This window comes from Patagioenas fasciata, chromosome 10 (assembly GCF_037038585.1).
Source record: "Patagioenas fasciata isolate bPatFas1 chromosome 10, bPatFas1.hap1, whole genome shotgun sequence".
Classification (NCBI taxonomy): Eukaryota; Metazoa; Chordata; class Aves; order Columbiformes; family Columbidae; genus Patagioenas; species Patagioenas fasciata.
In genome coordinates, this window is record NC_092529.1 from 12,490,056 (window position 1) to 12,516,183 (window position 26,128).

Genomic DNA, 26,128 nt, shown 5'->3' on the forward strand with positions numbered 1-26,128 from the left:
TTCCAGTCCTAATTTAATATTTTTGTTTTACCTTTGAAATAAAATATAAAACAAGTTATTCTGTTACAAAATCAGTGACATTTTGAGTCTCTTCTGTAAAATATTGCTAATTTCATACAGTCATTTAGGCTGAAAAAGAACCCCTGCTCAGAGTACATGAAAGTTAGGTGAGGCTGCTCAGGGACTTGTCAAATTTTTAATATCTCCCAGGATGCAGGTTCTGCAGCATCTCTGGGCAAAATTTTCTAATATTTTATCACCCTTACCATAAAAATGTTTTTCCTTATATTGAATTGGAATTGTTTAGGACCTTCTTCTGACTTTTGTCCTCTTAGAGTCCACCTTAAAGAAGAGTCTTTTCTTCTCCGGCTAGTCAGTATCTGTCATGTATGGGGGAATCCAAAACTGAGCTCAGTACTTACAGTGGAATAGAGAGAAATCATCACTTTGTGTTTGACTTGTTAATATGTCCAGTATGCACGTGGCCACTTTTGCCTGGACAAACCGTTAGGGAATAGGAAAATGGTTGTGGAAGTTTAGCCACATGAAATGAGAGGCATAAACCTTAGCGTGGCAAGCGCTGCAGTGGGCAGAACGTGGTCTTTAGCTTCAGCTGTCAGGTGCTATTCCCGTTTCTCTTGCTGGGAGCTTCCTCGGGTCAAGCGAGGCTCACTATCTCGCCCAGCTATATCTGATGGTACATGAAGAAGGTATGGTACTGTGTGGGGTTTCTAGCTGGAATATGCTGAGACCCAGGTCAGTGATTTCTTTGCTCAGCGCACACAAACACACATATGGTTCCAGACCCAGCATGAACAGAGGGGCTGCGAGTACCATGCAAACTTGTGTTTGTGGGGTATAGGAAGGTCAAGACAACATGTTCCTTTCCTATTCCTTTTTTATCTAGCTAAAACTCTGCAGAAGTATTTCTTAATTAAGTGCCTCTTCCTCCCCACCATAGCAATTTTCTGAATTCATAAGTGCACCACAAATTTGTGTGAAACATGCAGTTTTGCCTTGTAGCCCAATGGTTTTAGTTTATTCTCACTTGTACTTTAACCATTTGACAATAACTTTGGTTAAATTTCAGATATTGAAAATATCCAAAGAGATCAGCCATTCTGTTACATAGAACAAAAGTCACATTTTGTAATGAAGATATTACTAGCAGAGATATTCTTTCTAACCTTCTGTGCTGGTTAACCAGGGATACTTTCTTAAAAAAGACCTATCCGTATGAATTACACATCTGTATCTGAAGTTCCACTATATAAGTTTTAAATACAGTATTAATTTCCTTCATCTTTTGCATTGTACTTTCAGGTTCGTATTTTTACCTATCTGATTGGAAGAGAAGCTGCTTTTGCTGATAACCTGAAGTGGATGGCCTGTGCTAACAAAGGTTCGTTAACCTTCAACTGTGAAAGTCTTGTTTCAAAACCCTATTAGCGAGCCTTTGTATCTGACCCTTCTACAGATAAGGTGTCACTGACAACTAATCAGAGAGGATGGCTTGTTTTTGTTTTGTTTTGTTTTTTTTTTTTTCCCAGGAAAGGAAAACACTGATTTATCTTGGAGAATACAATTTAAGAAAAAAAAAAAAAATTGAAATGTGTTTTTCTCTTAAAATATGTATGAAGCATTTAAACTATATATATAGTTTTTTTGTTTTTTTTTTTTGTTTTTTTTTTTTTTTTTTTTTTTTTCCCAGAGAACAAACATTAATTTCAAAGCATTTGTTCTATTATAGCTGTTATTACTCAGGGTTAGTTTGACTTGAGACCATTGAATACAAGTCCTGTTGAGTTAGGCACAGTAAAACACCAGACATCCTGTCCCTTGAGAAACTGACAGTGTAATTAAAGAAACGGTTTTATATTCCTTAAGGAAGGAGCATTAAAACATGTAAGATGCTGAGATGCTATGGTAAAAGGATTGACTAATGTACAAATGATTGATCAAATAAACAAACCAAACCAAAACAAACCCAACAACAACAAACCACAACCAACCAACATACACAAAAAAAAAAAAGAAAGAAAAAAGAAGCCTTAATTAATCTTCAGGTTTTTCTTTTCCTCTTGGGAAAAAGAAAATTCCTTTTTTTTCCCTTTGTGCCACATTACATTATGATGAAGTGCATCAGGTGCTATCCATTTAGTCATTATTTCTTTAACTACTGTTATGTCCAGCTGATGGAAATTACTCAGTTTGAAGTCTTGTCTTAATCAGCTAATATTACACCATAATTTAGTTTAAATAATAGTATAAGAATCCTTTGAAGCATCTTTTTGAAGACAATTTAATCAACAAAATCTTTTAGCTTTTTAGCCCAGCTCTACAGATTCATAAAGATCTAAGTACAGCAACTCAAATTAAGACCAGGCAATAGAAACTGCCTTAGCAGATAATCTGGTCCACGTCTTCCTTATTCCCAGAGGGGAAAAGTGGTCACCTTTGTCATTCTTCAGGACTACTTTGTTCTTTTCAGAGCCATGGTGCTTTGAGTCAGAATCTTACTCATACAAATCAGCTAAACAGTTTAATTACTGTTTCTTCTATGATTTTTTTTCTCTCAGTTTTATAGTTAAAATACTTGCTCTCTGATAGCTTACAATGCAAAAATCTTTTACTCTGATCACTAATTAGATACCTTTTTATAGCTTTGAAAATCACAATTGGAAACAGCATAAGTAATTATGTCAGGCAGTATGGATTTAGAGCTTTTCCTTACAGTTTTCAGCTACAGCTTGTCCGTTTTCTTTTAGTGAAGTGAGGGTTTGCAGCAGAGATGGATGAGGAGTGCAGGAAAGCTGGTCTAAAGAGTGGCTGAATGGCTGGACAGCACTTTGCTACTTGCATGGGTGGGCCAGAGTGCGTCATTGTCACTGAAGGTCAATGACCCCAAAATCAATTTTCCTTGCAGTGATTTTCCCCTCGGAAGCACAACACAGATGAAGGCTGTTTGCAGGGTTTCCAGCTGACTGGACAGTGGACAGCAGTCTCTTCCTTCGGAATGGGTCACAGGGGAAATTCATGCTACCTTGCAAAAATTCTTTAGCTTCTAGATTGTCATGGTGAAACCTTGAAAAACCCTGAGCATGTTTTTCTGTTACATTTTTCTGTATAAGTAGGACGTATCTAGAGGGAGTTGGCTTAATGAAGCAAAACACCATGCCATTTTAAATACATTAAAACACTCAGGAACCTCAAAGTCCCTCTAGAGCGGTTTGTGAAATTTGCAGCAATTTACTCTTCTGTATCATAAGCAAGTGCCCATTAAGGAAAAGAAAAAAAAAAATTATACTAAGTTTGTGAAGTGAGCTAAGGTAAAAGTTTCCTACCACTCAACGTGCATGTGCCAGATTTTAAAGTAAGCAGGTACTACCTTTTCCCTTAGTGGTCACTTTCAGCAGAAAGCTGTAAAGATAAAGACGAGACTTAATGCACTACTTACTAATAAAACAGCCAGCCTTAAATGTGATTTTTTTCTTTTTTTAAATTTTTTTCAGTAAAATTCTCTATTGCATTAGTAATGTGACAGTCTCTGTTTTAATTATTTTTTTTTTTTTAAGTTTTTATTATGGATCATCCCTGTGGTTGGCATATTGTAAAATGGACAAAGGAGAGGGCTCATCAGTACAAAGGAGCACAGGCTGAGAAAGCGATGTAGAGAGAAATGCTTTGCCTGTCGGAGGTCTGATAGCGGCTGTAACTGCAGCAGAGGACAGATCAGCCCTGAGGCAAATGGTGCCCCAGCTGTAGCAGTTTATAGATTATTGTATTAGGGCAGGCAAGCTGCACACAGGAAGTCCCAGTCAGATCCATTCCCATTATGAGCATGACCCCAGCGCCTCCTGCACTGGGGCTCTGGCGGGGGGTGGCAGGCAGCCAGTTACAGACACTGGTCACCTGCTTGAGAGGCCTCTTAGGTGGGGGAGCAGGGGGAGAATCTCCATGGGAGTTTTACAGCTGCAGTGAAACAATGAATTCCCTCCTTAGTCCCTAATCAAGGCAGATTTTTTTAAATTCTGATATTTTATTAGTTGCAAGAATGTTGCATCTATTTTATACAGTGTCCAGAAAATGAAAAGTACTGCACTCCATGTAAAAATCCACAGGAGGCATTTTGAAAAGATATGAATCTAATGTTGGACATTTTAGAGAAAAAGAAGTAATCCAAAACAATTGTAAAGACTGTGTAATATGGAAAGGCAGCCTACTTGCAGAGCATAAGCGTCTGTCTTTAACCACATATTATACATATCTCATGCTTGTCATTACCAAAATTTACCCATTTCCTTCACATTCTTTTTTCCTGCTGGAGAGGGAAAAATGTAGCGCTGGTGGTAAGAGGCTGTAAAGTAGCATAATTCACACACCAGGGAGCTAGGAAGCAGGTGTTAGAATGCAAAAATTTAAGCATGGATTTGCTGCTGTTGCTTGTGTGGCCTCAACAGCTGTGCTCAAGAACTTCAGAGCATCTTTATCTGATGATTAAACCTGGGTATCCGAAGAGTAAGGTTTTTAAATCCATGGAATACCTCTGATATCTAGAGAAGAGAAATGTAACAGTGTAGGAAGCTAATTCTTGTGAGATTTGTCATTTGTCGCACATAGATACGAACACATGAATTATCAAAAGGTCTAAATATACAGTGAAAATTAACTAAGGTAATGTAACCTAATGCTGTCCCTAGCTATAATGTAGTAACTTTTGGTAGAGTTTTCCCATTAGGATAAGATTTTAAAAATATGTTAGAACAAGCGTTAAAAATATGGGGAAAATAATTTACGTAGCTTTTGGGATTCTTTTTGCTTTGTTTTAAAGGCAGCTTAAAACTTAAGTACAACAACTTTTTGTAGAAACATAGTAAATAGATGAACCAGAAATTCATAGAAGTTAGGTAGTTGTTCATATTACATGAATAAGGGAAACTAAAAAATCATTGTAGATTTTTCTAAAGTGAGATACAGAAGCACAAACATTATTCATAAGGAGATTAAACAGGCAAAATCTTCATTACAGGAAAGGAACTTTTCCCAGAAATTACAAATGAAACCCAACTCTGAGATCACATTATAAAAAACCTAGAGCGAATCCATATGGTGGTGTCTTATGACACCATCTTCATCTAAGTCTTGTCTTTTACATATCTTTAGCAGCAATTCTTACATTTCACTCAATTCAGTTATATGAAGCAACCTGATTAAAAAGGAATAAAATCTCTAACACATTCTTTCAACCTTTTGTCTGTTGCAGCCTGATATATGAATAAATCCGTGAAACACAGATACAATTAAAAAATAGGATTTTTTTTCACACTAATCCCTTTTCTTCCACTTGCTAACCTTGACTTCATCAGCTGTCGTACTCACTGGGCAAGGAGCACAGCATGGCTGGCCTGCAACGATGAGCATGCCAGTCCACGTGCGCTGATCTACCATCTGGCTGCTCCAAAATAGGATGTTCAATGTCACTTCTTTCTGTCTTAGGATGGTGGCAAATTTTCACTTGTCTTTGAGACCTTTATTCTTTGTGAAGTTTATACAAAATTGGTTTTATATGAAATTGATTCAGACTTAAAATCTCTTAGTTTTAGGAAATTAGGCTAAAAACTGTTTATTGTGCAATTAAGAGATATGGTTTGCAAGTATGTTTGCTCAAGTAGGTGTGTCTGCTCATGTAGGCTGTACCTGGTCCAGATGGATGTCTTCTTAATGAAGAAAAAGAAGAAAATAAAATAAAAAAAAAAAATCCAGTAGTATTATCAGTGTCTTGTAACATGTTTAAACCTATATTGGTACAACACTGAAGTGTTTCAGATTGTTCTTTTTTTTTGTGGTTTTGCTTTTTGTTTTTGTTTGTTTCTGGTTTTTGTTTGGTTTCCTTGTTTGTTTGTTTTTTGTTTGTTTGGGTTGTTTTTGTTCCCCTCCTCCCTCTTTTTGTTTGTGTAATCTAGATAAATTTTTTCACTTGAAAAACTGACATTGAAATGTTGTAGGAGGCAATCAGAAAGCAGAGGTAATTTATAGTCTGTGATTAAAGAATTTTCCAGGCATAGACATCCAGGAGCTTCTTAAATGAATCTTTAAGGTTTTGATTTTAATGAAGTATGACATTAAAAACTGTTAACTAACTGTGATTTCAACCTGAAAGGGTAAGAAAATACTGCATGATTAAAAAATACCTTTCTATCCCTTTGGATACAATACACATTTTTTTCAGGTAGTTTATCTACTCTGACTTTTCAGGCATTATTTACTATGTTTATATATATAGTTAGTGTTTAAGTGCAGGTGGTGTCCTATTCATTGTACACAACTCAGTGCAAGCCGATCTCTGCTCCAACTGTAATTTTGCACACTGTTGTAAGAGAAGTGCAAATACTGGCATAACATGTACTGAATAGTACATGAGCTCAACACAACAAACAGTATTGGAGTGATGAGGCAAGATTGAGTAGAAAACACTGAAACAAAACAGTCACTAAGACTGCTCTTAAGGACAACTGAAAACTTGTCCGTGAGGACAACCGAAAGTATGCGTTTGCTAAAAGGAGAGATGAACGTACATGGAGGTCCCCTGCCTTAAATCTACAGGGAAATGATCAGAGTTGGTGTGTTCTTTCCTTTTAGTGTGTTAGTCCTCACAGCGATTGTACGCTGGTCTAAGATGGAGGAAGAAAGGAAAAAGGCAGATTAGTGTATTTGTGCTGGTTTGATTTTTCTGAATTTCTGAATGGCCTGTGCTTTTGAGTATGTAACTTGAAACATGTGAACAGTGCTAAATATGGCCTCTGAATATCGATCTCTTTTAAGCTTTCTGAAATGAGACATACCAAAATTCAAGCACTCTGAACTGCTTTAGGAAAATGTAGGAAGTCACCTATAAAGTGAGTGATCCACACAGTTCTGTAGTATTTCGAATCCTTGATTAAAAGCATTATAAACCAGAGTGTGCATATATACATACATATATATATAATTTATGAGATTCTCTATATGAATAGCTCATATGACAAATAATCATATTTTGACTATGTATTGACATTTAGAACAAATTAAAAGGACCAGATAGTGAAGTGTCCCTTGTTACTCCCAGGAAGGAAAAACCATACTTTGACTTGGGAGACTCAGCAGTCTCAAAATTGGAGCAGTCAGCATTTCAGAAAGAGTAATCTACACATTGCTTTTTTTCCATAAATGTTATAAGCCAACAATTCATAGATTTCCTAATTAAGCTTACTGTACAGCTGAAAAAGCTTTCAGAACCTCAGACAGAAAAAAGCTCTATTTTGAAGCCCTATTCCAGCTCCACAGGAGTTGTGATCTTGTCATAACGCTAAAATTGTAGCAAGGCCTCTTTCATGAAAATTCTATATTGGCCTTTTCTCGTTAAAGAAAAGGAAAGTATATGAAAGGGAAGTGATGCATTTAAATAAGGCTTGATGAAACTGTAGCCTTGAAATTTGTCAGTCCTTCGTCACCATTGCGTGATGTGGGCTCCAGATGCCAAGTTTGTGATGTATAAAGATACTTGATATCTAAGCTCTGAAAAGGAAGTGGTGACAGCTCAGATAGCTGTGGCCTCTGCTCTTGTCAGTGCTGTCAGGTTGTAGATGTTTTAAAGGATTAACAAAGCTGTGATCACTAAACCAAGCAATTCTAGTTGTAGTCTAGACCTGCCATTTGTAAATAACTTATTACTATTATCTGATGTTTAGGCATATCCTATAAGGATAAGCATTTTAGAGCATATACAACTACTTACCTGTTACTGTAGTTCTAATCTGTAATGTTCCTTGAAACTGGACAAACTGAGTGAGACATTGTTGGACAAAGTTAATACCAGTTCTAACTTTTAAAGTATGCAGCATTTAAAAAAATACCCTCAAACTTCTTTACCATTAAACAACAAAATTTTCTTGAAATAAAGAGTTTAGGACAGGCAGTGCAGTTGTTCATAGCAATGTTGGGAACCCAGTCCTTCAAGACTGGCCAAAGGTTTAACAGACTTCTGTGTTTTCACGAATTGTTACTGTTCAAGGCTGCTTTTTATGAAACATTCCTTTTTTGCATTTCTTCTTTGGAAATAAACAAGCAGAAAACATAACAAACATAAACCACATCGTATTCTTTGTCACAGTCTTCGTTACTTTGTTCTGCCTGGTTTATAACTTAGAATTGTGTCTATTCACAGGGTTTTTTACTCAGATCTCTACCTTAGCTGATGTTCAAGAGAATGTCATGGAATATCTCCACGTTCTTAGCCGACCAAAGGTTATTGACCAAGAGCATGATGTGGTATGGACTGAAGCGTATATTGACAGCACTGTAAGTCTGCATGATAAAGCATTTAATATAGGCTTACTGCATATAGTGAGGAATTAGGAGCACAGTTGTTGTGGTAGAAACACTAATTGTGCATCTGCTTTCTATGTCTCTAATGTGATAATTCAGTGTAGGAATCATAACTTGATATCTTTATGTTACAAGTAAGGAATTCAAGATTACTGAACTTTATTTATACATTGTGAATTATATAGAAAATAATGAAACAAACATGAGTAACCAGCATAATTTAAAATTTTTGACCTCCAAATGTACCTTTATTAATCAAAAATGGGCATTGAACAGAGGTTGTTTAGACTGAGTAACCACTTTTTCTAATGTTTTAACATGTCAATGAATATGTCAGTATAAAAGCATAGACTGACAAGAATCAGTATTTTTAGTACATGAAGTTGGGTCAGCGTCTAGGGGACAGCTGTAGAGTCTTGTGGAAGAAAAATGAGAAGATTATGCCTTTGAAAGTGGATTGAATGGGTGATATGCTAACAAAATTGTTGTAAATGTCCGATTTTGACATTCTTGTGAAACATTAGAGTTGAAACAGAACATTTTTATGCAGTGACTGAGCACTCATGATACTTCTGTATCTGCTGTGGTAAATCATCAGATTTGTAGATAAAGGTTGTTCAATTTCATGGATTGGTCTGAAATTTTTTTTTTAATCAACTTTCTTTTTCTTATTATGTTTCTTTTGATCCAATTAATATATTTTGGTTTGTATATTATCCATAGAACAAGAGTTTGCAGAAAATATGTCTCATTATTATGAGTGTTGCCAAGTATTCAATATAATGAATGCAAGATTACAGATGACTGGTGGCGAAGCTGTTTGTTTCTTTTCGTTTTAAATCTTTACTTTCATGAAGATGGGGCAAGACAGGAGAATCTAATAATCTTCACTTTCATATTTAGGGGGTGTTGTTTCTTTGTTTGTTTTGAGTCTATAATGCTTCTAGAAGGTTTAGTTTTAAATCAATACAAACATATTCTAGGCAAAAAAATAACCTGCAAATAGAGCTTTGCTGCATTTTCACATTTGATTGGGTCTTTTCTATTCTTCAGTTGTGGCCATGGGTAGAGTAGTGTAAAATAAATACCAAAACTGTAGTTATGAAGGCAAAACAAAAAGTTGCTTCGAAATATTGCTTTAGCGTGAACTTATCTCTATTTCCTTTTTTTAAAGAACATTTGCATCCAGTCTCCTCTTTGTTCTCTTCTACTGAAACATAAGGTTGAGATGAACAGAAACTACCTGTTATCACTGTCCCTTCAGGGCATCCCTGGAACTGAGGAGATGACTAGGAAAGCCTATTTCTTATTCGCTTCTTGCTTTTATATGCTTAAAGTAATCAGTGTGTGTGTGTGTTGAAGAGAGTTTGAGTATTTGCTAGAGAGAGAAGCAGGAAGAGATCCATGTAAGTGGTGTTTTAGTGCAAGTCTCCTCTTTGTCCTTCACCTATGAACCTTGCACTGAAAGTGTTGCAAATAAAATCTTTGTCCTTTCTGAGCACCAAGTCCTCCCTACCAACAAAGTACAAAATGCTGTTTCACAATTAATTTTACACTTTATTCTCTCTTTCATCTGTTAATCTGTATTTCTTTGATTATTGCAGGGAGAAAAATATTCAGAAAAGTTAGTCTAAATTTCAGTGATTCTCCCGCAGGTTATGGAAAGGCTAAGGAAAATGAACAACTTAATGTGGTGTGAAATACTAAATGGATACAGCAGGGGCGAGTAAATGCAAGTGAATTTAAGAACACTAGAGGGAGCATAGAGAAGGAATCTCAGAAAATGGGAAAATAAAAAACAATGGTGCTCTTACATATTTGAATAAAGGAACTGTTTAAATCCAAACAAAAGCTGATTTAGTGCAATCAGAATAAAATACTTCTAGGTTCTTCTTTCTATTCTTTTCTCACTCTCTTGACTAGGCTAATTGATGTCACTCTACACACACACTTACATACATACTCACATGCACACACATATTTTAAGGGTCTGACAACTCCACTCAGGACCCTAATGAGCTGGATGCTGTAGGAAGAGATTTAAAAATAGAATCCAGTGATCTGCTTAGTTGCAAACTACCTTTCTGCTCCCTCTACCATCCTCCTCCTCTCAAAAAATCTCATAGACAAAGCAACAGGATAAATTAGGGTAGTCACATACAAAACTCTGGAAATAGCAATGAAGAGAACCCTGTAACAAACCAGATGTGCTTTTGCCTCAGCTAAAGCTGCCTGAGAGCTATTTTCAGAGATAGATTTCCTGGCAATCTCTAGTGTTTTGACATTGGAAGTGCCATCTAAATAATCCTCTGCATCACATAACTCGTTGATTTTCACAAACAGTTTGTGTCCCCGCTTCACCATGGCTGCTGCTTCTTAGACCTTGCCAGGTTAGGAGTGTATTTCCGGAAGACTTAAATGTTCTTGTCATCCAGCTGTGTCAGAACAGTCATCGCTAGATTCTCAGGGCTACATATACATGGTTGTAATCAGTGTCACTGTGCCCTAACAGGATGAAGTGTACTCCACCATTCCCTTCTCACCAAATATCAGAGCTAATTGGCCAGCTGGGCTGTTTCTGAACAAGCACCATGAGGCTGGAACATACTAGGAGCCAGACAGAAAGAAGCTGGACAGGAATAGTCTTAGGATACAAAACATTTCCCCTGATGCCCCAGCTTGTTCTCATCCAATATTTGTGCAGGTCAAAGTCATCTGTGAAAGCCAGAAGTTAGGCCATTTAAGTGTTTGATACCATTTAGGAATGTTCCCAGAAGCATTTTGCTACTAAAACAAGGCATCTGATTCCTGCATCTGTTCACCTTTCCTGTAAGAGGATGTCTGCAAAATGTTCATACAGCTGCCTCTTCAGCCTAGCTTTGACACTCTGAGGTGCTTCCTACTGTTAGAAAAAAAAAAAAAGCATTTATAGAACTGGAAATCCCTGACAAGATACCGCATGCAGAAAACGTAACGTGGAGGAACCTATATGTACGTTAGGTCTGTGTTGCCTTTGGCACTGGTAGGATTGCGCCTCTGATAGATGAAGGGATTATAAAGTAACTGAGACTAGATCTCTCTGGATGACTCCTTGCTTCACAGGCAGCTGAACTGGCTTCTTTTTTGCTGCCCGTAGACTTTGTTGTCTCCAGAGTTTCCTGTCTTTTTGAAGAAGTAACCAGCCAGCTCTTTGGGTCAGTTTTAGTTACCCTCCATCAGAAAATTCTTCATGTTTCTTCCCTTAAATCCAGGATTTCATGTTGGAAACACTGTCAGTGACTCAAAGCCTCATTACTTTCAAAAAAAAAAAAGGTCTTTTGACATACAAGTGATGTAATCTTAGGAGGTGTCACTGACTCTAAGAGAAACCTTATGGATTTCTGAAATCATTTCAACTTAGGTCTGTGGAAAACTAGGATGATTCTTCATTGTACTTGGTTTAGTCATTCACTTGAGAAATAGTCTTTACAGGCTTATCTTGGGCTAGTTGTAAAGTCAGCTTCACAATAGTTGGAGTGCCAGTCCTGTAATAGGCTTGTAGCTTAAGTGCTGCCTGTACCTTTAGCCTGAAATGTTGGGATGGAAGTATGTGATTTACACCATCCAGTGCCTAGTCTTATGATTCAGAGTCCTCTGATCCCGAATTCCACGCTTTTCTCTGAGCTTGGTCTCTTTTCCATTTGTGCTTCTGTAGTCAGCAGTTTGATACATGCTAGCAGTAAGTTTGTTGGATGTGTGCAATTAGATGGGAAAGGGTGTTCGGACTGTCCAGAGTGAGGGGACAGGCAGACGATTCTCGATTGTGGAGTCAAACAGGAGAGGTGATTGTCTTACTACATGTTTGCATTCAACTGTATAGCCTATAGGTGCTGTAAGGGCCAGCTTGGATGGTTGCAGATGGGACCTGTGCACAGTGAGGCATAAACATTGAGGTCTGGACTACATTCCAGCAGATCAGCCTCAATGGAACTTTTTTGCCTCAAAAGCAGGTTACATTGCTATCTGATATTGCTGCTTCAACATCACTAAGGCCTGCAAGTACATAATGTGTCAGAAAATAAAATACCTTGATGGGTTCTTATAAAAACATAGCTGAATTTCTAAATGAAAGCTTCCAAATGTACTTTTTCCGGACTAGGTATTAATTCTAAAAGTATTAAAGTATTTCTGAGAGGGAACAATTTTAAAGCGACCAAAGACTTCTTTTAAACATATGTACATCTATAGTAAATCAATACAAGTGAATATACTGTGTGGGAAATGAAAATTACCTGGGCATCAGAATAGTCAAGTGAAATAATACATAGAGGTAGTCCCTTGGGATTATAGGTAATCATCTATAAAGCACAGAAGCCCTTAACTCTTGGTAACATCTGGAATGTGGAGAAACATTACTTTTTGCTGCAGGAAATGAAGAAAAAAAGACTGGACTGACTACTGAGTTCCCACTGTTTAAAACCTTGTGATTGAGAATTTGTTTATTGGAGCGTATAATTTGACCTACTTGGACCTTTGACTATTCTTGGTGAAATTTTTTTCACATAAATGTACCTGAAAATATTCTCTGGATCTAATGTACCATTGGGTTCATCTCCTTCAGGCTATTAGTTTCAAGCTGTGAACAGATTAAGGCATATGTTACCATGTTATCTCAGAAGACTCCTTTACATAAAAAGAGCAAATTATTGTTTCATTTAATATTTTGAGATGACTGGACAGTGCTTCAGAATTTAAGAGTTAGGGGTTTTTTTAGAAAAAAGTGTTCTGAGTCATTACAGGTCATGATCTGTCATAATATGAATGCTAAGTGGTATTTACTCTTTATACTTTTCTTCGATGTTAAAGGTACTGTATGTTGATTCTTCCACCTTCTCCACCTTCTCATAGACATATATTAATTTATGGATTTTAGTTCAATTCTACAATTGCTATTAAAAAAGAAGAACAAACCAAACAAAACCAACAACATAACCCCCCCAAAAATTATATCCCTACTTTCTTTTTTTGAAGCAGGATTTTTTTTTTTTTGAAATATTTTCTGATGAAGAGGCTGATACTGTGCTAGTTAGGCAACCTGTCCAAGAACCTTCTTTTGTCTTACGGAGGCAGTAAATTGAGGTAGCTCCACTGAGCTAAAGCCTAGCCTAAGTACTTCTGAAATGCTTATGATGTATGTTACAATAATGTTATTACATATATGGTAAAACAATTTCAATTTATTAATCTTCATCCCTAAAAAAAATTCAAGTGCTATGTAGGCATACTTTTTACTCTGGTTCAGGTTGCTTGGAGAAATTCAGTAGGAAATATAGGAAGCTCACATTTCTCAGATAGCTATTGTATCAGAATTCAAATGTTTTAAGTATGGAAATTTGAATTCTGGGATGCAGTTATTTTTCAAAGGATGAATTCCGAGCCAGTTCCAGAGAAGCAAGGGAAGCTGTATACATGAAGTCCTGTGTATAATATACAGAGATATAACAGCAAGTCCTACAGACTAAAAGCTATTTTGCTGACATTATTTCCATCCAGGAGTTTCTGGTGTGGTATAAAAACACTGTTTAGTGCTTCTTCCATTTACACAGTTTTCTTTATGTTCAATGCACAGAAGAGCTTTTATGAAGTAACAAAAAATTAAATAGTACCCCATTTCCACTAGCTTCTATTCCCTGCGATATCTTCAAATACTTTTGGTGGCACAAGTTAATTGTACTATTATAATAAGTGGGTATAATTAGCATTTTTATCACAGTAAAATGTTCCCTTGGCCTCTATTTCAAAACTAACTTTTAGATTGTAGTACTGGAGTGCATTAAAATGCATCAGAGTGTTCAGAATGCTCATGTATGTCTACAGCAAGTAAATATTGGTAATCACTGCAGAACTGAATGCCAGGAAATGTCATTAATCAGCAACTGTGAAAAGAAAGCTTACACACAGGCAGGGTTTGGTTGTTTGTTTTTTTCTTTAATGTTTTAAAAACTAGAAATCTGTGCTACTTTTTTTCCCAGTCCCACTTGGACTTGGTTACATGCTCTAACCGTCCCTTTGTGACCAGTATCTCTTAATCTCTAATAATTTACAGCTCTTTATCAGAGCATGTCATCACCACTGACTGACTTTGAGGTTCCCATGAGAATTTCCTTTTCTTATTTTGACATTTAAGTGAATTGGGGTAGGGAAGGAAAATCCTATGCACCGATATCAGACTTTCCATCAGGTAGGTTTGTTCTTAAAATAAGGTTCTTCAAGCTCTGCTTTGTCTCCTACAAATGTGCAGTGGTCTTTTGAAGAATCTGGTATGGGAGAAAAAGTAGAAAGTAGCCCAAGGAATGCCTTCTTATCAGCACTTCAGTCTGGATTAATTTTCCTGGAAATATATAACAGCTCAGACCATTTCATCTTTTTCAAAGCTTCTGTAAGAGCATGATTGCAGTTTGAAGTTGCAGACCATCTGGTCCAGCAATTATGGTCTGCTGTATTTGCACTGGGATCTTATAGATCTGGGACAGTGCTTGAAGCATTAAAAGTGGTGATCAATGCAGCTACTTGTACATAAAATAAGATTATGCACCTATTTATACATAGGTGCAACATCTTTTTATGCTGATGATTAGCAGGCTGCCAGTGGAAATCTCAATTGACATTCAAATTAAAAAAAAAAAAAATCTTTGAACCATGACTTTCATGAATTCTGTGGCCAAAATTTCCAGTTTCCACAATTAAGTGTTCTCATTTTGTCCCAAACATTTCTAATCTGTTTGTTTTACTGCTGACTCTAGAATAAATGAAATACCATTAACAACATTAACTGTTTCAAATGCAGTAAGATCTGTGTCAAAAGTCAAAACATAATGAGCGCTCAAGATAGTAAATGAGAAAACCTCTCAACTGAATAGAATTAATGCACTCTCATTATCTTTCACATGCAGCTCAAAGTAACAATGCATGTTGTTCTTTTGTGTTAGAAAATGCACATCTGATTTACTTAGGTTAGGCAGCAGGGTGCTAACAGTGCAAGGAATGCTCTGCCACTGGAATTTCAGTTTAGAGCTCTTGCTCACACACCAGCACAAGAGTCACGGTGCCATGTGTCTCAATAAAACACACAAATTGAGACCCTTGAAATGAAAATTGGGGTGTGTGAAGGAAAATAAAGTTCATAGTGACCTAGTGGGAATATAGGTACTTTAAATAAGAATTTGTGCATTGTTCCATGCAAACACAGCATATACAAATGCGGACATGCATAAGCAGAGATAGCACCTATGTGCATGTACGTATGTATATGTGTAACTTTCAGCTTTCGAAGTATATTTCATTTGATAAATTACATGTTTGTTTTACTCTACTGCTAGTGCTGGAACTATTAGGGCAATTTTCAGTGATTGCATTAGGCAAAGAATATTACTACAGAGAGCTAATTGGTAGTTGTCAAAGTCACTAGAAAAAAATGCTGTAAGGAAATAGCAATTTTTATTTTGATGAATTAACACTTTTCATGTGTATTGCTGTATATGGTATTTGCACTATAAAATGCTATATGTGATACATCAAAAAGATGTTTAAAACATCAAAAACAAAAACAAAAGTCCTGCACTTAAAGAGGAACATAAAATTTCCTGCTGGGGATGTGGAACATGGAATGCCATCTGTATTATATGGCACTGAGAAAACTGATTATGTTTGGACCTCTATTTCATAGCAGATGGGTTCATTAAATTTAATAGCCTCCAGAGCCTTTCGAAACAGTGTTAAAAACATGTGGAACATGCTGAGACACTTCACTTCTCGCCTCACAGTCATTATAACTCTGGCACAGACTATAAATATTACAGTACTTTATTTCCATTGAAATGGATTACTATTATAATTATTTTTCCTAGTGTACATTTACATGAGAAGTGCAGAATGCAAATTTTACTTTTTCAATCTTTGAGATATGCAATTGATTTCTTTAAATGCATTTTAAAGCTCTTTGCATTTGGAGGCTTTGATATAGAACTTATCTTTATCTTCTTCCTGCGACATCAGCAAGCAGCTGTAATGCCACAGCAAAGCTAGGTCTTAAGCAGCTCTGCTCACAGTGTGGTGCAAATAAGACAAGCATTATGTTAAATGTGAAATCAGAACAGTTACATCTTGGCTTTATCTATATATTGATTCTCTTTTCTAATATTTTATATGATCGGGTAACTACATTTTGACCTTACTCTCTGTTCATGTGTCATCACTGGAGCACAGAGAGATTAAATATCTAATTTCAAATCAGAGTAGTTCCTACAGACATATTGCTTTAAACAGAGTGAAAACTAATGCCTTTTTGAAATATTCTCAGAATTTGAGAACTATAGGAATATTTTAGTGCTATTTACTTTTTGATTTTAAATCATGTTTCAAAGGACAAGAGGAAGTTTTACTATGTTTAAGTGCTTTGACATCTTTCTAACATTCTTCTACCTTTTCATTTCCATATTCTGATGTTTAAACTAAATTACATTTTACAAACTTTGTTGTATTTGATCACGATTTTTTTCAAAAAATAACCAAACAGTGGATCCAAACAGTTTTTCCCGATAACTACATCAGCTTGTTCTTGTACAATGTAATTCTCAAGTAATGTTCTTCTGTTTCCATTTCCTTTCCTACAAAATGCTGTGACTCTCCACATAATCTTTTACTGTTTTCTAAGGTCACTCTTGGTTTTAGATTTTACTGATCATTTTAATGTGGATTTTATACTTCTTCACATCACTGACTTCAATTTTGTCACTGACCGTTGCTGACACTATAATTAAGACCTGCAAATTCTAATAAACCACTGAAGTCCTACTACAGTAGATGATGTATGATGACAGGATTAAATAATGATACCTTACTCGTATAATTTGCATTCAAAGTAATAGGTAAGAATCACCAGTTGCTTAGCAAGGGCAGAGAGTGTAAGGACACAGTAAGACAGTAGAGGTCAACGCAATAAGCAGTTATTGGTCTATGAGATCTCAAGTATGAAGGACGGTATGTAAAAACATGCACAAATGCATGTTCAGTTCCTTCAAATGGTAGTGTTCTACAGGGTTCCCACAGAAGTGTTCTTTATTCATGTCTTAAGAATCACGGAGCCCATGCTTGTGTTTGGTTAAATTTAATCTCATGGAAGTATTTGGGCAATCCAATATTTACAGCTCTAATACTGTTTCAAAACAGTTACATTCACAAAACACATCTTGGGATTCAATTTTGGAAATCAGAAAATTTGGTAAGGTTTGTATGTTAAAAGAGCACGTTTTGCTGTTTTGAGAGCTGTCAAGTACAATGACATTATGTTAGGACTTCACTGTGAATTGTTAAGCTTTTCTTTGCTGCAGACATGGTGTGTCTTGTGACATGATTCCTTTGCACCAAATTACTGTTTCTTCTCATATGAAAACTGATTGGATGGATATATGTGAAAAAGAAGCCATAGAATTACAAATGTCTGTAGGTTTTGCCTGCTGGATGTTCTCCCACCAGTTACTACATACGAATTACAGAGAATTGCTCTGTTGTTGAATTTGATTAACAGGCACATTCATGCCAAAAGGGTACTGGTCTCATTTGCAGACACCTGCACGCTGGAGATAGAGCAGCTTGGGACCATTTCCAGCTGCCGTCTGCCATTGGCATACAGTGCCTTTAGGTGAGGGGACAGAAAATGCTTTTCATTTCCAGCTTGTTTCACAGGGAATTTTGTGGGTTTTTTTTGTGACACAGAAATAAAATCAAAAGGTGACATGTCACTAACTACAGGGAGAATTTGTTTCCAGATCTCTATATGCTATGGTGGATCCAACATTTAGGAGGAGATGTCTATTCTTAGTGAACTTCTTAAAGACATTCACAGCTGATAACAGCGATCTTACTGTCTCCATTCTGAGTGAAATTGAGTTAATTATAGGGAAATTGTAGCTATCTTGTCAGATATATTACCTTTTTCCCCTCTCTGTTTAGTCTTTAGTTTTCACAAACCGTGTTTTTTTAGGGTAAATGATAAAGTAGGAAAGCAGTGAGTTTAGTATAATGTACAGAATCCCATTCTTTGATCTCATTCATGTATGTCATTGACTTTCTGGATGAGGGCAGTGAAGAAGAAATATACTTTATCTGCATTGCTGGAGTAAAAACCTGAAATAATAAGAAAGACTTATTAAATTATTGGTGCCATTCGAGCATTGCTGCAGTGGCAGAATTCAGTGCAAAAAGGAAAAGAAGAAGAGAGAATAAAAAGAAATAATGTATTTGTAGATTGTTCTGCAGATACTGAAGTTGTTAGTTATTTACAGTTCTCTTTTTTGTAAAGACTAGTGATTTCACATACAACTCAGTCATGCGCACAATACAGTATACACATTAAAGTTAATGTTTATTACAGTCATTATGATTAATATTTACTTTGAAGTTAGTAATTTCTGGAGAAATTATTAATAAATACACTTTATGCCCAAGGAATAACAGGATGTTTACTACTGATGTTCCTGCTGCTTGACAGCAAGACATACGACCTTTGTGCACACCATTGTGTTTTGTCAGATCAGTTCCTTCCACACAGGCATTTTCCGTAATGATTAGTTGAAAGACAATCTAACCAGTTGGTACATGCATGATCTTCAGCAGCATAAGGATCAGCCAGAGAAAGCTTAGAACATTCGCGTTTTCTCTGGAATTCATAAGAGCCATTTCACCTATACTGATGTCAGATTTTTTGTGAGGAAAATGTAACCACCCTAAATATTACTTTACATTGCCTAGTTCTAGGTAAACCATTAAAATCCCTAAGGACTCTAAGGACACAAGAAGCCTATGGGGACATTCCATTTAAGGATTTATTTTAAGGAACTTTTTTTTTTTTTTTTTACAGTAGTATTTATTAGTATTTAGAGGCGCATAAATATTTCAAGAGAATACACATTAGAAACGGTTTACTAATACCAAGGAACAATACAACTTACAGAGCCTTAGGCCAAAACCAGCATTGTATTAAATAATGAGAAACTGCATATTTTAAATTAACTTAGATCATCTAGAGATGCTCTCAAATTTGTGATCCTCCAACAAATTAGAGTCTTAGTATTGGCCATCAGGTCGAATTGGCTTTTAGGAAGCTCTGATCCTTCAAGTTGTTCAGAGTGACAACAGAAAGTTTTTTTAAAAACAAACAAACAAACAAAACCCCAAGAGAAATGAAACTCTTCCTACAGAGCAAGTGCATCTTTATAGAGCCTGATGAATTCAACTTGTAGTGTGAAGAGTCCATGAAATGCTGAGTGGCTTTTTTGGTAAGGTGTAGCTATAAAATGTTGGTGTAAATCTAGAAGTGTGAGATACATTAGCCGCATACTTATTAGAAAGGCATGAAGACAGAACCTGTTCCTCAAAACACAGCTAATGAAGAAGCAGCAGCATTGATTATGCTATTTTATCATTTATAATGGTGGCACTGGCCAGATCTGTGGTGCCAACCTACCCCCAAATTGATACAAAAATATTATAGAAAAGAGAATGTATTGTTAGATTAGGAGATTTCACAATATTAAATGATGGAGCATTTTTAAAACTTCTTTTAAAAAAAAATTCTTAGTTTCATAATATGTTTTAAAAAGAATATTTATAACAATTAGAGACAAACCTGCCTTCTGATCTTGTACATCTCTGTAGCTTATAACATCAGTTGCTTTACTCATGCCTGCAAACCTGAAACATGTGTTTCTAATTTGGAGGCGCATGATGGTCAAGTCGCCTTGCTACTAGAGCACAGTGTTTTAGCACATTGTTAACTTGTTTTCAAAATACATATTGGGCATTTGATTCTCAAATATTTATACAAACCTTGGACATGATTTTCATGGAGATTTGTTTGCAGGCTTAGGGAGTATTCCTCCTTCCCTCACACAGCAAACCAGTACATTTACACATCTATCTGAGCGTCATTCCTGGGTTTCTGACTGTAGCTTTTAGGCAGTACTTTTGACAGAACTTGTTCCTTCTTTCTCTTTATGTTTCATCTGAACTTTTGCAGATGTGCCTTAAGATGGATCCATTGTTGTTTTGCCCTTACCAAGGCAAACTGATAAAGAAGAGAAAAGGTGATAGCCTTTGAAAAACCGAAGTTTTCCTTTAGTAGCTGTGCATAAGCTGCCTTTCCTACTGCTTTCTAGTGCACTTGATCTATTATATCATATCTGTGGATTTCTTCTCAGCCAATGAAATTGTGATACCACATTTTGCCTTCTTTCTTCCTTTAACATGCATCCCTTATTTTTTATCAGCTCAAATAATCTTATGAGCATATGGTATCTATCTCTTTATACCCTTCAGCATACTGCTCCATTCAGAGCAGTTCTGGGCCATTGGTTTCTGACATTGCCTTCAAGTGCTAGCTAAATACAAAATTTGTACAAGAGTTTCGCTCATTTAGAAGTGATAAATTGGTGGAAAAATAAAATAATAAAATATAATAATTATTATTATGAATATGTTTGTTAGGTAACGAGTAAAGCAGATTGTTCCCTCTATAAAAATATTCAATATTTTAATTCTAAAAGATAATTGGTTCCAGAACTTAGAGGCCTGTACTGGTTCCAGTCTTTGTATCAGGTTTCTAGAATCAACTAGTTTATTTCAAAATTTTTTGGAAGGCCTTGTTTCTAGGCAAGTAAGCAAGAAAAAAAGTCCAGTTCATTACAACCTCCCCTCACCCAAACTCAGCTCAATTTTCGTTTGCTTTGACATTCCTAGAATCTTTTGCATCACAGATTCATGTTCTTACAAGATCAATTTAGTTCTCTATTATCAAAAGCAGATAGATTACTTTTATTGTCTGTAACAGTCTTACCAATGAGATTCTCAGTGCTGGTTTTTTCTCTATGCCTGATTCTTCTGGTCTTGTTTTTGCATGTAGAACTTCAGTCATTTGAAGTCAATCCACACTTTCCCTGTTTTTTGCCGTGTGTTGATGTGTTAAACATTCCACAGTAGTTTTGCAAGTACCTTGTTTTGTTCTAGTATCAGCCAAAGCTTTTGTTTTTCCATTAGAGGTTTGTCATTTTCATCCTAAAGTAAAAAAATTAGCAACTGCAACAAAAAAAAAAGCTTAAATAAAGATAATGGAAAGCAAAATAATATTGAATTAAATATTTTAAATATGTTGTGTCATCCATTGATGTCAGGGCAAGTTTTATACAGAATACAAATATTTTTATTATTAATCCTGTGCCCTTGAGACAGAATGATGTAGAAACCTTTTAGTAGGTCAGTTTTGCCATCACACCTCTAAATAGTGTCCCCTGCACATAAGAAAATGTTTACTTCTACAGGAAACTGCTAGACATCAGGTAATTCGCAATAGTTTTCTCCATTGCATGTTTTGTGGTCAGAGTCCCAAGTGTACTACTCTTGAAATTATGCTGTTTACATGTAACAGAGTAAATGTCAGCAAAAGATTCTTCTTCATTATTAAATGTACATTCCACAAAGTTAAACTGGATGTCTGGTATGAATTGTGCTTAATACAAACTTTGAAAGCTAGGTCCTAAAAACATTTCAACATGGTGGATTCCTTCACTCCTGTTAGGTTGTGAATACTCACAGCAGCAAGGGAGAAAGGATTCTCAGATTTCTAAGTTGTACCCCTAAAATTCTTTGTTTGATTGTGAGAGTAAAGGAGAGGGGCAGAGAGTAAGGGAATGGAAGCAGAGTCTTCTGATACCCTTCACTTCTTTTGGCAAGGCAGTGCTCTGGACATGCAGAGGAAATGGTACCCTGTGAATAAAGATGGAGAAAAGAGTGATTTGGGTAATTCTTAGAGCCATTCCCTTTTTAGATCGTGATGGATGATTACAAAATAGACTGTAGAAAAGTACGTCTGTTCTAGAACTGTGATCCCATTTAATACAATCAGAGTAACATTCTAATAATCACAATTAATAAATCTAAGTTTTAGAAGAAATTCTAGATTGTTTTACACATTCATTAAGTCAAATACGCTTCCACTCTTCCTCAGAAAGATATTATCTTTAGATGTTGGTATGCAGAGCATACCAACATACCATTGGTATGTAGAGCAAGTAAGATTTAATATAGAGCAAGATCAAAAACCCATTGAACTAATTACAAGACTCTCACTGACTCTAATGGGTACTGGGTAAGGCTCTTGTTTGGTTTTCCTTTGAGGCCAGCGTGGTTTATTGTGGGAGAAAGAGGATGTGTGTCTAGCTCCTACAAGGATTTATGATTCAAGAAATGTTTTTTTCATTTCTAGGACTGTCAAAGAATTTACCCTTTTTCCAAATGTGAAAGGGAGTTTATGTAAGAATAGATGAATAAATGAATTAGTACGTATATATGCACCTAATCTTCTGAAGTTGATTCTATTTTCTCTTCCTCCTTTCCTTCTCCCTGTTGATTCAGAACAAGTCTTTACAGTACAAAGACCCTTCTTTCAGTTGTTTGGGTTTTTTTTTTTGGTTGGTTTGGTTTGTTGTTCTGTTTGGTCTTTGGTTTTTGTTTTTTTCTTTTCTTTGAAGAAGAAAATGTGTAAAATCTTCAAAGCGTGAAGCCATTTTGTCACAAAGACATTTGGAATGTATATGTAATTTTTTAGTGTGCTTTTCTATTTCTTAATTCCAATCCAATACCTTTGCAGCTCCTGTGTTTTCTTTTTTGCATATTTCACAAGAGCTAACTTCTTTCCCTCCTGCTATCTTTATAAAATTATTTTTAAAGTGAGATCTAGACCTGTAGTTTTCATCTACATTTCATAACTCATTTCCTCTGACTGGTGTACTTTGTGTGCTATAGATACTGCAAAATAGGTGGTAGCACAATAGAACAATCATATGAACAAAGAAGGATTTGGTGTTGAATCCCTTGAAAAATCAAATGCAACAGATGTTGACTCAGTAAGATACAGGTTTATGTCACTCTTTTAATATTTATGCCGAAAGCTTAACATCAGGAACAACCCAGTAGGAGGCTACATTTTATTTCTTCCTCCACGCCTGCGTATAATTATCTACTATGTTTCTAGTACTTGCATGATTCTAGGAAGTGGAGAATAAATGCATAGATTGTGAAAGAAAAATTGCCCAAATGGTAATATTTAAATGCTCTATCTTACAGCAACTGAGTAAGTAGATTTTAAATAAGAAAATTTACATTTTCTGCTACAAAATGAGAGTTTGAATGTTCTCTCTATTTTCTCCCAAGTTTTTGTCATTTTTGGGAAGAGCTGTGGAAACCTGCCTAGCAATGTATGAAATGCTTTGCATTTCTTTATATATCTAAATAAACCATTACCTACCTCTACATTTAATTATATTATGCGATGCCATAAATAACCAACCTATATTATAGCAAAACTGGCACATGTGGGTGCTAAGTGTTCTGTTCTTTTTGTCTCATTCTTTTCTGAGGAGCTTCACTGATAGGTGTGACAGCTTCTTCCTTGCTGTGAAGTACATGATCTACATGCTTGCCACAGTATATCACATTTTTCCTGAAAGATTATTTCCAAAAAGTAGAAGTTCTAATACATTCAATACCAAATTGGGAGTCAGTGTGTGACATGTACAGGATGAGTCTGAACATTTCAAACCACCACAAACTTCGCTATGTAGAGCTGTTAAATTTGGTGCAGCCCAGAAACTACAGAAATGGCTGTACTATCAAAACTGAATTCCTACTCACTGATTATTTACTGGCATGTTTGTACTTAATTTCTATTGATTTGTGTTGTATCTGATTATGGAACAATCAAGTCAGTAGGACTGATAGCCTTTTTCTGAGACTGGTGACATTGAAATGGTTGGGATGAGAATGAGACTGTAGAAATGAGGTCGATTAATGTAAAAGAAGAGATATTTCTTTATTTTCTAATTCTTTAACAGAAATACATTGCAATAGTATAGCTTTTTTACAAAGATAATTTCATGCAATCATAAATAGAAAAATGTAAAATTAATTTCATAGTAATTTCTGTTTCTCTAATAATAGAAATCATAGTTTTCTGGTATAACAAGAAACTGTTGAGTATCAATGAGTCTTGCAGGAGAAGTTTGCCTGACTTGTTTGGTTTTTTTTTTTTTTTTTTCTGTTCTTCAAAGAAACATAAGGTTGAATTCTGATCCAACAGAACAATAATTTTGTAATTGTAATTTTTTTTCCTTTAAGACTTCTGTACTTGGTTTCTTGGCAATCTAGGACATACAGCTACCTAATATTTTGAATAAATTGTTCAAAAGACTATAAAATAATTTAGAAGTGCATGGCCTTTTTGTTTCGGCATTGTCATGCAGTCATTTACCAAATCAGTCTTTATGAACTTCTTTTGTTATGCATGAAAGGAGACAGACTTATGAGGTTTGGCATGGAGTACTTAGCAGAACTGCTGGTCCTGTAACATATGCCTCCTGCTTCTAAAGACAGCATTTCACATCTATCTATGTTTTTGTTTCTTTTGCTTATGTTGGCATTGCAGTTTTCTGATCCAAGAAATGCTGCAACGTCCTTGACATTAGGCTCCTTTGCCTATCTTGGTTTGTCTTACCATGTTAGTGGTGCCTGTCATTTTTCTTTTTTCTGATACTACCAAACATGTTTCCATGAAGGCCTCAAAACAACACTAGATTATTTGCAAATGTGGAAAGCATAATACTGTGTGCAACAACAGTGCTGAAAAACCTCCTACAGTTATTTATTCTGTGTTACGCTGTGTGACAGAACCCTAGGTTGACCTGAATTTATAAGTGGGAATCTTAACATGCGTTATTGGAATCAAATGCACTGTGAACCTCAGGGGACTTGAGGGTATTTTTTAACAATAAAAATTAAATAGGAAAATTTGTTTGGTAAAGAAAATTTGGGTTTTCTGGGATAAATTAAAAGAAAAGAGTTTGAAAACAAATTCCCCTCCCTTGTCTTTACTGTGTCCTTGAAATGCCCTATGATCTATCTTCTTTAGAGACAGTCACCAGAGGGAGGAACACTGAGGGAAACAGGTAGGAACAGCAGGTACTTTCGAATGGTTGGAGCTGAATAAAGACACCAATGTAGCATAGTTTCCCATAGATGTGAATAGAATAGAAAGATCTGCAGTGCTTTTTGAGGGCCATGGAAAGATCACATAGTTTACTGCAGGGCTGCCTCTTGGCAGTGTATAAAGCAAACCACAGGAATCAGAGGTACCCGCTGGGTTTTACACAGAGACAGGCAGTTCTTAGACTGTGTAATAAAGGGTCAGACCTGAGGACTATTACTGTTATTGTCAGGAAAATGGTTTGTTTCCTATGGCCTCCCAGAAGGCGTAATGTCAGACAAATCTCCATAGTTTATTTCAAACGAATTTGTAGCAATTATTACACTGTATCACTGACATATAGGATCTTGTAATAGCCAAGTTTCAAGTCAGCAACAAAATGAAGGTTTGTCTGGCCGTAACAAAGGCAGGGTGTGGGCTTTTTGTTTTGTTTGTTTGTTGTTTTTTGTTTTTTTTTTTTTGTTGTTGGCTTTTTTTGTTTGTTTGTTTGTGTTTGTTGTGGTTTTTTTTTTTTTTTAAGGGAAAAGGCTGTGAACCTGCATTATGAAGTGCAGAAGACAATTGACAAGAATGCCAGCCCAGGAAAAAGCATAATGGAATGTAAATCTCATCTGCTGACACTATTATTCCTTATCAAGGCTTTCACTGGGAATATTTCAGAGCAAGGAAATATTCTTGATTTTATAAAAGGCT

At 35.9% G+C, this 26,128-nt stretch overlaps 1 protein-coding gene across 8 annotated transcripts in view; it reads left to right on the plus strand.

Annotated features, from left to right (window-relative positions):
• CACNA2D3 (calcium voltage-gated channel auxiliary subunit alpha2delta 3) overlaps positions 1-26,128 on the plus strand; it is a 481,484-nt gene that overhangs the window by 330,112 nt on the left and 125,244 nt on the right. For all 8 annotated transcript variants that reach the window (XR_010652035.2, XM_071813168.1, XM_071813170.1 and 5 more), the window contains 2 exons: positions 1,324-1,402; positions 8,204-8,337. Coding sequence is in view for 7 of the 8 variants with exons in the window: in XM_071813168.1 (XP_071669269.1) it covers positions 1,324-1,402; positions 8,204-8,337 (213 nt within the window). In the remaining variant the exon portion in view is untranslated. The remainder of the gene's footprint in view (positions 1-1,323; positions 1,403-8,203; positions 8,338-26,128) is intronic.